Source organism: Mus musculus, chromosome 1, assembly GCF_000001635.26.
Source record: "Mus musculus strain C57BL/6J chromosome 1, GRCm38.p6 C57BL/6J".
Taxonomy (NCBI): domain Eukaryota; kingdom Metazoa; phylum Chordata; class Mammalia; order Rodentia; family Muridae; genus Mus; species Mus musculus.
The window spans coordinates 45,364,838-45,376,976 of NC_000067.6; the positions used below are offsets into that span (position 1 = coordinate 45,364,838).

The following is a 12,139-nucleotide window of genomic DNA, read 5'->3' on the forward strand; positions in this document are numbered from 1 at the left end:
TCTTTGACTATTGTGTTAATGTCTTCTAGGGTTTGTTCTATGCCTGAGATTCTCTCTTCTATCTCTTGTATTCTGTTGAGGACACTTGCATTTGTGACTCCTAATTTTTTCCTAGGTTTTCTATCTCCAGGGTTGTCTCCCTTTGTGTTGTCTTTAATGTTTCTATTTCCAATTTTAGATCCTGGACAGTTTTGCTCAATTCTTTCACCTGTTTGATTGTATTTTCCTGTATTTCTTCAAGAGATTTATTTGTTTCCTCTTTAAGGTCTTCTATTTGCTTACCTGTATTCTGTATTTTTTAAGTGAATTATTTATGTTCTTTTAAATCTCCTCTATCATATTCATGAGGTGGGATTTTAGATTTAAATCTTGCTTTTGAGATGTGTTAAGGTATCTAGAATTTGGTGTGGTAAGAAAAGTGGGTTCTGATGTTGTCAAGTAACATTGTTTTTTGTTACTTATGTTCCTATGCTTGCCTCTTGCCAGCTGGTTATCTCTAGTGATAACTGTCATTGCTGCCTCTGAATGGAGCTTGTCCCTCCTGTGATCCTAGTTTTGTCAGAACTCCTCAGACTCCAGCTTTCTCTGTGATCCTGTGATTCTGGGATCTTGTGATCCTGAGATCCTGCTGTGTCAGAGCTCCTGAGAGTCAAGTTTTCTCTGGGTATTGCAGAAGTGGGTGGGGATCCAGAGCCCTGGATCTGTTCTGGGCACAGGTGCAAGCTGAAAGGAACCCATGCCTCTGGCTGGGTAGGAGTTCATGCTTTCCTCATTCCTGTCGAGGTCCTAGTTATGCCAGGTGTTGGGGCAGCAGTTGTGGCCTCAGCTGTGGTCTTGGGTTTGTCAGAGTTCCAGAGATGCTGGGTATTTCAGATCTCCTGGGAGTAGAGCTTCCTCTGTGATCCTGTGATCCTGGGTGGGACAGAGGACTTGGAAGTGGAGTTTCCTCTGGGTATTGTAGGAGCACCCCATGTCTACTCCTGGCACATGTTCAAACCAAAAGGAACCTATGCATCTGGCTGGGCATGGGTTCCTGAGTTCCTGGATCCTGGGTGTTCCAGTTACACCAGGTATTGGGGCAGATGTTGTGGCCTCATCTGTAATCCTCGGAGTATCAGATCACCTGGGAGGCGAGCTTCCTTTGGGTATGTAGGTATGGGAACAGAGCCAGAACCTCAGGTCTGTTCCAGGTACAGTTTCAAACTGGAAGGACTTGAATCTACATTTATATTTCACTCATCTGCTCCCCAATTATTTACAAAATAGATGGCTTTTGAGTATGTGCCCAGTATGACATCCCTTACTTTTTGGCAAATCATATTCTTAGATAAAGTTAGATACATTCTTCACTTTTAAAAATGTAAATTAAATCACTTAAGGTTATTTATTTATGGAAGAAAATTATAAGCAAACATAATATATAATTTTGCTCAACTGACATCCTGGATTTTGTAGACAAATGTATTGAATTAGAAAACATCATCCTGAGTGAGATAACCCAAACACAAAAGGACAAGTATGGTATGTACTCATTGATAAGTGGATATTAGCCAAAAGGTTCAGAATACCCATGATACAACTCATAAATCTTATGAATCTTAACAAGAAGGAAGACCCAAGTGTCGATGTTTCAGTCCTACTTAGAAGTGAGAACAATAGATAAGGAGAAAGTGGGCAGCCTTGTCTAGTCCCTGATTTTAGTGGGATTACTTCCAGCTTCTCACCATTTACTTTGATGTTGGCTACTGGTTTGCTGTAGATTGCTTTTTATCATGTTTAGGTATGGGCCTCTAATTCCTGATCTTTCCAAGACTTTTATCATGAATGGGTGTTGGATTTTGTCAAATGCTTTCTCCGCATCCAAGAAGTGGGAGTGGGTGGGTAGGGGAGTGGGTGGTAGGGTATGGGGGACTTTTGGGATAGCATTGGAAATGTAAATGAAGAAAATACCTAATAAAATAAAAAAAGAAGTGAGAACAAAATAATTATGGAAGGTAGAGGGAAAGAGGGACCTGGGAGGAAGAGAGAAGGTAGAGGGGAAAGGGGAAAGGATCAGGTACAGGAGAGACAGGAGAGAAGCCTTGAGGGCCAAGAGAATACATAGAAATATGCAGCAGTGTGTGGTAGGGGTGGGTAGGGAGAACCTTTAAAAAGTTCCAAATACTAGAAATCAGAGGCTCCCAGGACCCAGTGGGGATGACCTTAGCCAAAATGCCCAACAGTAGGGAGATGGGACCTAAAAATCTTCCAGTAGATTGAGGCATGGGGACACCCACCCATCAGCAAAATTCTGACCCAGAATTGTTCTTTTCTAACGGAAATGCACGGACAAAAACGGAACAGAGACTGAAAGAAAGCCACCAGGCCACCTTGGGATTCATTCCATGCACAGGCACTAAATCCCTACACTGTTGTGTGTGTGTATGTGTGTGTGTGTGTGTTTTATTTTATTTTATTTTATTGTTTTTGTTTTGTTTTGTTTTTCGAGATAGGGTTTCTCTGCATAGCCCTGGCTGTCCTGGAACTCACTTTGTAGACTAGGCTGGCCTCAAACTCAGAAATCCACCTGCCTCTGCCTCCCAGTGCTGGGATTGAAGGTGTGTGCCACTATGCCCAGCCCTACACTGTTTTTGATGCCATGTTGTGCATGCAAATAGGAACCTAGCATGTCTGCCCTCTAAGTGGCTATATCAGCAGTTGACTGAGACAGATACCGATACTTACAGCCAAGCATTGGACTGAGGTTGGACCCCTAAGGAAGAATTAGGGGTAGGACTGAAGGAGATTGCAACCGCATAGGAAGAACAACAGTTTAAAATTAACCCAGACTCCTCAGAACTACCAGAGACTAAGCAACCAACCAAAGGGCCAGTCTGTGGCCTCTACTTCAGAGATAGCAGAAGACTACCTTGTCTGGTCTCAATAGGAAAGGATAAGCTTAATCCTGTAGCAGTTGATATCCTGTGGAAGGGGGATGCTAGTGGGGTGAGGTAGGATTGGGTGGGTGGATGGGAGTCAGTGCGTGGGTGGGAGAACATTCTCTCAAAAGTAAATGGGAGTGGTACAGGGTGAAGAACTTGTGGGTGAGGGACCAGAAAGGGGGTAACATTTGGAATATAAATAAATAATAAAAAAGAACAATTTTAGCTCTATGGCTATATAAGAGCTTCATAATACTTTACCTAGTTAATCTTCAATTAGAATTTTCAGCTCCTACCATATTTACTTAAACTGTTTTTCATTAATTTAAACAAGTCTGGAAATGAGTGAACAAAAAAGAAAAATACATCATCACAGGCTCAGAGGTGTAACCATTCTTCTTTAAAGGTCCTCTTTCTTCCCCTTCTGATATGCACTTGCTTGGAAACAGATCAACCCATCTTCCCCTTTCTCGAAACACCACACAGTCTGGAAGGCTCCCAGGAAATCTCTTGCAACCAGGGCAATAGGTAGGATTGCTGCCCAAATAACCACAGCATTTGGGAACCTCCAGGTGCCCAGCAGACATGAGACTCATCCCCTATTCAAGAAAGCCGAAAAAGTCATCTCCCTTCCAGTCTGCACTTGCTTGGGGGCAGATCATCTTGTCTCCCCCTCCCTGTTAGCACTACACAGTCTGCATGGCTCTTAGGGGATCTACTGTAGCCAGGGTAACATTCTGCAAGACTACCAGGAGATAAAGCTGCAGCTAGGGCCATAGATTCCACAGGAAATCTGCAGCAACCCAGGGACTCAGGAGGCAGGCTTCATACTGAGAAGCCCTGACCAGCTAACACCAGAGATAACCAGAGGGCAAGAGGCAAACACAAGATCATAAGAAAAAGAAACCAATATACTTTGACATTAACAGAACACAGCTCTCCCACCACAGCAAGCCATGAATATGCCAATAGACCTGAAAAGCATGATGGTGACCTAAAATCACATCTCCTGAAGATAATAAAGTCCTTTAAATAACTCACTTAAAGAAATACAGTAAGATACAGTTAAAGTGGTAGAAGGCATTAAAGAGGAAATAAATAAATCCCTTAAAGAAACACAGGAAAACATAAACAGGTGAAAGAATTGAACTGGTCCATGACCTAAGGAAGTAGAAACAATAAAGAATCACAAATAGAGGCAACCCTGGAAATGGAAGGAGGTCAGGAGTTACAGATGAAAGCAACACCAAGAGAATACAAGAGATAGAATAGAGAATGTTAGGCATAGAAGATACGATAAAAGATACTGACAAGAATATACAAAGCATAAAAATCTCCTAACTGAAAATACCCATGAAAGCCAGGACACAATGAAAAGACAAAACCGAAGGATAATAGGAATACAAGAGAGTGAAGATTCCCAAGTCAAAGGGCCAGCAAACATCTTCAACAGAATCATAGAAGAAAACTTCTCCAACCTAAAGAAAGAAATAGACATAAATGTACAAGAAGACTACAGAACACCAAATGGATTGGACCAGAAAAGAAAATCCTCCTGTTACATAATAATCAAAACACTAAATGCACAGAACAATGAAAGATTATTAAAATCTGTAAGGGAAAAAGCCATATACGGGAAGACCTATCAAAATCATACCAGACTTCTCAACAGAGACTCTAAAAGTCAGAAGATCCTGGATAGATGTCATGCAGTCCCTAAGGGAACAAAAATGCCTATCCAGGCTACTATACACAGCAAAACTCTCAATAATCATAGATGGAGAAATCAAGATGTTCCATGACAAAGCTATATTTACACAACATCTTTCCACAAATCCAGCCTTACAGAGGATTCTCAAAGGAAAAGTCTAACACATGGATAGCATCTACAACAAAGGAAAAAAAAAAAGAAAGAAAGAAAGAAATCATCTTACAACAAACCAAAAAGGAATCACACACACATAATTTCACCTCCAACAAAAAACGAACTAGAACTAACAATCATATGTCTTTAATATCTCTCAACATCAGTGAACTCAATCTCCCAATAAAAAGACTGCTAACAGACTGGATACACAAGCAGGATCCAGCATTTTGCTGCATTCAAGAAACACACCTCAATGACAAAGACAGACACTACCTCAGAATAAAAGGCTGGAAGTAAGATTTCCAAGCAAATGGTTCCAATAAACAAGCAGGAGTTCTTCTCTAATATCCAGTAAAATAGACTTCTAACTAAAAGTTATCAAACAAAATGGGAAGGGCACTTCATATTCATCAAAGGAAACATCTACCAAGTTGAAAACTCAATTCGGAACATCTATGTCCCAAATGCAAGGGCACTCACATTCATAAAATAAACTTTACTAAAGCTCAAAATACACATGAAACCTCACACAATAATAATGGCAGATTTCAAAACCCCAAGCTCAACAATGGACAGGTCATTGAAACAGAAAATAACAGAGACACAGTGCAGCTAATAGAAATTATGAACCAAATGGATTTAACAGATATATACGGAACATTTCATGCTAAAACTAAAGAATATTACTTTTTCTCAGCACCCCACAGTATCTTCTCAAAACTGACCATATAATTGTTCACAAAACAAGCTACAGCAGATAAAGGAGGTTGAAATAATCCCATGAGTCTTGTCAGAACACCGGGCACTATAGCTGGTCTTCAATACCAACAAAAACAACGGAAAGCACACATACACATGGAAGATGAACAAGTCTCTACTCAATGATAATTTTTTCAGTGAGGAAATAAAGAAAGAAATGAATGACTTTCTAGAATTCAGTGAAAATGAAGACACAGCATGCCCAAACTTATGGGACACAATGAAAGCAGTGCTGGGAGCAAAATTCATAGCACTAAAGCCCACATAAAAAAATTGGAGAGATCCTAGACTAGCAACTTAATAGCACACCTGAATGCCCTAGAAAAAAAGAAACAAACACACCCAAGAGGAGTAGAAAGCATGAAATAATCAAACTCAGGGCTAAAATCAAACAAGTAGAAACAAAGAGAACTATACAAAGAATCAACAAAACCAGGAGAAAATTAAAAATATCATCAGATCTTACTACAAAAGTCTTTACTCAACAAAGTTGGAAAAACTAGATGAAATGGATGACTTTTTAGACAGATATCATGTACCATAGTTAAATCAAGAGCAGCTAAACTATCTAAACAGTCCCATATGCCTTAACATGACCAAAGGAGTCATTAAAAAATCTCTCAACCAGTTAAATTCTATCAGACCTTCAAAGAAGACCTAACACCATTACTCCTCAAATTATCCCATACAATAGAAACAGGAAGAACACTACCTAATTCATTCTATGAAGCCACAGTTACTCTGATACCTAAACCACACAGAGACCCAACAAACAAACAAAGAAAACTTCAGACCAATTTCACCAATGAATATCGATGAAAAAATATTCAATAAATTTCTGGCATACTGAATCCAAGAACACATCAAACCCATTATTTAACACAATCAAGTAGGCTTCATCCTAAGGATGTAAGGATTGTTCAATATACATAAATCCATTAATGCAATCCACTATATAAAAAAAAAACTAAAAAAAAAAAATCACATAATCATTTCATTAGATGCTGAAAAAGCATTTGACAAAATAAAACAACCCTTCCTTTTAAAAGTATTGGAAAGATCAGGAATCCACGACCTTTATCTAAACATAGTAAACACAGTATAAAGCAAACCATCAGCCCATATCAAATTAAATAGAGAGATACTTGAAGCAACCCCACTAAAATCAGGGTCAAGACAAGGCTGCCCACTCTCTCTGTATCTACTGAATAGAGTACTCAAAGTTCTAGCTAGAGCAATAAGACAACAAAAGAAGATCAGGAGGATACAAGTTGTCCTATATACAGACACCATACCCACATGTCAAGAAGTGCTTGCTGCCAGAGCCTGAGAAATACTGATATGGATGCTCAAAGCCAATCACTGGATTGAGCATGGGGACCCCAATGAAGCAGTTAGAGAAAGGAATGAAGGAGGGAAAGGGATTTGCAACCCCATAGGAAAAACAAAAATATTAACCAACCAGACCTCCCAGAGCTCCCAAGAGCTAAACCACCCACCAAAGCATACACATGGCTTCAGCTGCATAAGTAGCAGGGGACAGCCTTATCTGGCATCAATGGGAGAAGAGGCCCTTGGTCCAAAAAAAAAGCTTGATATCCTAGTGTAGGGGAATGCCATGGCAGTGAGGTGGGAGTGGGTGGAAGGGTAGGGGAGCACCCTCATAGAAGCAGGGACAGGGGGTGTGAGATAGGGGGGTTGTGGAGAGGAAACTGGGAAAGGGGATAACATTTGAAATGTACATAAATAAAATATCCAATTAAAAAATACAAGAATTAAGTATAAATATGCCCTGTGTTTACTTTGTACTTACATAGTATCATATTTTTATCATTTATTTAATGACTATGTGTTGATTTGGCAAAAAAATATCAAGAAAATTATGGGTTTTTTGTACATGTTTCCCTGCCCTTATTACAAATCTATAGAAAAAAGTCCTAGTAATCATATTTGTAAAGTAATGCAAAACATCATAGTTTTTCATAAAGAAAAATTAGAGTGTTAAGAAAATTCACAAGATGGAAAAGTATATAATGGGAGGTATGGTGAGGGGAGGAAGTTTGTTAGGAAGAGGGATTGGAAAGCCCTCTGAAACATGAGGGATGTCAACTGGACATTTCTCAAGCTCCAAAGAGCCCACTTAGAACTGTATTTAAAGCTGCTGATATCCAGATGATAACTAAAGGCATGGGCATGTACAAAATCAGGTATGAGTACTATCATTAAGTTAAGAAAATATTGTCCCCTGGCACATAGACACTCTTAAGCAGCTGGGGTAATGACTCACTGATAAAGGAAGATAAAAAGTTCCTTTTGTTTGGAGTAGCCATTTTGATTTTTAAAAGAAAATCACATGACTGACATGCCCTATGTTCTATAGATTTTGGCTTGGGGCTATGCTACTGTTAGTCTCTTTCTCCAAAATCAACTTTTAATGTTTTTTTTTTCTTAATGCTTCTTGAAGCATTTATAATTTCAAAAAGAAAATAAGGTCTTTTGAGATATAGTAGGATGGCATTTCATATGTGTGATAGGTCCAAACATTGCTTCTGGTTTTTGTTTCTGTTTCTTGTTTGTTCGATTTTTGTATTTTCTTACTAAACCTGGTCTAAGTAGTATTTTCTCAACTAAATTCAAGCTAGAGTCACTTGGAAAGAAAGAATCGTAATGGAGACAAGGCCTCCATAAGATAGGCCTGTAGACCAATCTCTAAGACATTTTCTTGGTTAATGATTGATGTGGGAGACCCCAGCCTTTGGTAACTGGGCTATCACTGGGCAGGGACAGCAAGCCATGAGGAACAAGCCAGCACTCCTCCATTGCCTCTGTATCAGCTCCTGTCTCCAGGTTTCTGCCCTGCTTCAGTTCTGGCCCTAATTTCCTTTGATAATGGAATGGAATGAGGAAGTGTAAGCACATAAAACCCCTTCTTCCCCAAGCTGATTTTGGTCATAGTGTTGTATCACACTAATCAAAACCCCAACTGAAACAGGCCTATAATATCATTTTGGGAGACAGGATGATGTTTGTAATTTATAAAATTAAATCTTTTTAAAATTAGAACAAATAGCAATAAACACAGCCAGCATTTATCAAATTACATAATGATGTTTCAGCATCGCTCTTGCTTTCTTTGACATCTTTGCTTTTTTTTAAAACTGCATTTAAAGTAATTTGCAAGAATATTTATTTCTATTTTTAATAAAGTGATACCACTGTCCTCCCAGATGTATATTGATTTGCCTTTGATTATCTAGCATCTGAGCTACCTCTAGGTCATACAGGTGAAGAAACCCACCGCTATGGAGAAAGTTGTGTACCTGTAACACAGGGTAAGATTTGAGGCTTTGGTCTAATGTCAGGAATCCTAGAAGCATCCCTGATGCTTCAGAGCTGGTATTTCTATGACTAGAAACTATTAGTATTTTCATTTGATGGAAATAAAGATATGTTTCTGGACTACCTATATGAACCTGTACAACCTATACAAGTTGGACATAAAGAAAATACAAGAAAAATGTACAAGTATCCTTAGTTATAGAGTCAAATTCAAGATATGGGGCTACCTGACTCTAGCTGCATATGTATCAAAAGATGGCCTAGTCGGCCATCACTGGAAAGAGAGACCCATTGGACAGGCAAACTTTATATGCCCCAGTACAGGGGAACGCCAGGGCCAAAAAAATGGGAATGGGTGGGTAGGGGAGTTGGGGGGGGGGAGGGTGTGGGGGACTTTTGGGATAGCATTGGAAATGTAATTGAGGAAAATACATAACATATATATATATATATATATATATATATATATATATATATATATATATATATATATAAACAAAACCAAAAAAAAAAGATATGGGGCTCAAAAAAATGAAGCTACGAAATAGACATTGAAAATGAAACTCTGGTACTGTTCAAGCTAATTTCATACTTGATACACATTGAGGCATGTTTTATTATTAGTTTATTCAATAATGGATTTTTCATTTCCTTTACTCTTTACCAATCACTAGCCTGAGTTTTCTAACGCATAGACTGTCTTCATTGATGTCAACATGCCTTTGCAGGCAATGTTACAGATAGGTTTATTTTTAAGCCAGTGCAGACAAAATGGTAGGTACTTGTTGCATCGTCTACTAAATTGTGAACAAAAACTACCAGGAGATCTTAGTTTTCACTCCTGGAAACTAAAAGGACCTAATATGTTCAAAGGATTCAACAAACTGAAGATGACTGACATGACAGAAGCATGCATTTAATTCGATGCTTTGCAGAGATACATGATCAAAGTTCTATGTGGGCCTTGTCCTTTGGGATGGCCCAGATTATTTAAGTAAGAAACAACAATGGAGCAAACAACTGCAATTAAGGAAAAAATCTTGAGACACAAGGGGACCTATGTGTCCTAGGTTAAGACACTTGCAAGCATTACACAATGTTCTAAATACATCATAAAAGGAACAGTTAAAAGACCCAGGAATAATGATCTATCTCTCAAATGGGATGTTTAACAGTTCTGTGTTCACAAATAGCATTGATGAAACAATCTTTATCTTTAAAGAATTTTATAGAAATAATTTTAGCACCATCATTAAAAGAAAAGTTATAATATTTTTAACCCTGCCTATCTCCAGTCTTGGAATAACAACAGAAGCATAGCACCTTTCAACACCTAAAAATAAACAAGAACAGGAAATCTATCCCAGCTTGCAGAGATGAGGTAGGTCATGCTAAGAAATGTTGGGTCATATTTTCTTATGAATGTTCTAATTCCAATCCTCACATTTTATTTGAGTGATCATTATAATGCTGGACTTCTTGTTCATTTCTTATGATATGCTTCAGGAAAATGAGACTGTGACTGTGGGAGAGTCTTAACATTCATTACTGGGCACGTGTGTTAGAAAATTGTGTGGGTAATTTTTTTTAATTTCATCCAATATCTTCTTACATAGGAAACCACAAATATAACTTCTATCTGTATTGAAAGATTACAACAAAAAGAAAATGTTACCCTTAAATTTGAATGAGGAAAAAACTCTAACTGTATCAGTTTTTGCAAAATAAATTGTAAAGTTGAAGCAATTTTATGGATTTTTTTCCTCCTAAAAGTCAATGGTTACATGTTATTTAAAGATATCATTTAAGACAGTGGAAACGTGTTATATTCACCTTAATTTTTTCTATAATGTTAGTATAATATTAAGACATGCATGGGGGTCTTCATTTGTCACTGATGTTCTGACAATAAGAGGACACAGGGGGCATTACTCTCTACTTTTCAGACTGCAGCCAAGCAAAATCAACACATGCTGAGGCTTTACATACCCCATCATGTAAGCTACCTGCTAGGAAGAAGAATTTTCTCATAAATACTAAGCAACGTATTCATTACAGTGAAATGAATTGATGAAAACATATTTATTTTTTGATCAGTTTACTTTTTGTAAAGATGGTCATTGTCATTGGTTGCTTTAATCTAAACGGCCATATTGAAAAAATTAAGTCAATTAAACTTGAGGATTGTAAGTAAAATAAATATTCTGAAGGATAAGGTGGTCAGGCACTTCAGATCGTATGTACAAAGCTGATGCAGGACCAGCCATTACTTCAAGAGTCTCAGGATGAACTTTAAACAGTCACAGTTCTTGTGGTGGTCATTGATGGTAGTGCTCATTGTCGATATGTCTGGGCTTCTGTTACATGAAACAAACTGGCCCAATATCAAGGCCAAATTCCTGGTCTGCATTGCCAATATCCACAGGACCAACATCTATGATGGGCAAGCGGGCCACATTCTGTGTTCTGTATTCAAAGATAGTTTTGCCTACATTTCCATTTCGCTTCTGGAATTCAAGAGGACAATGGATAAATAGTATATATATCCAAGAAGTTTACACAGGAACACCCCCGCCCCCACGCATGTGCGCAAGTAACCTTTTTTCATGGGCTATTTTATTTATATACATTTCAAATGTTATACCCTTTCCCAGTTTCCCCTCCAGAAACCACCTATCCCATCCCCCCCTCCCGGCTTCTATGAGGGTGTTCCCCACCTAAACTTTTAAAATTCAAAAGCAGTGAACGTACAGCTCTGGTAAGTATAAACCAATGTGTGTGGCAGAAAGGAGAAATGCCAATCAGTGAGTCTCTATTGTAGACTCTTAAAGCTTATGATTGAAAGCGAGTCAGAAACTTTCCTTGCTGAAGAAAGAGAGGAAGCTACAGAAAAGCATAGTCCAAAAGGCACTTACAGAGCAGGTGTCTTGAAGAACTGTGTATCTGAATCTGATGTTTCCTTCTCCTTTTATTTCTAAGTCGTTTGACCCTTTAAGGACCACAGCTTTCTTGAGGTTTTTAGCTTGATCATCCATATATCCAACAGTGTTCCTACAGATGTAAGTAAGGTTCTGCGAGGCTTCTTTTGATAAAAGACGCAAAAAGGTCATCTGAGTGATAGCTGTGTTAGGAGACTGGTAATCTCCATATGTGAACTAGAGAAATAAAAGAAATTTATGTAACATGACATACTAAAGAGGTTCATAATATCACCCAAAGAGTCAATGCCAGGTAGATCGACAGATGACTAACA

At 38.4% G+C, this 12,139-nt stretch overlaps 1 protein-coding gene across 1 annotated transcript in view; it reads right to left on the reverse strand.

Moving 5' to 3' along the window:
- Window positions 1-9,493: 9,493 nt before the first annotated feature.
- Window positions 9,494-12,139, reverse strand: part of Col5a2 (collagen, type V, alpha 2) — a 128,952-nt gene continuing 126,306 nt past the window's right edge. The window contains exons 53-54 of the mRNA NM_007737.2: window positions 11,802-12,041; window positions 9,494-11,393 (exon numbers count right to left, since the gene is read on the reverse strand). Of these exons, the coding sequence (NP_031763.2) occupies window positions 11,247-11,393; window positions 11,802-12,041 (387 nt within the window). The 3' untranslated portion in view covers window positions 9,494-11,246. The remainder of the gene's footprint in view (window positions 11,394-11,801; window positions 12,042-12,139) is intronic.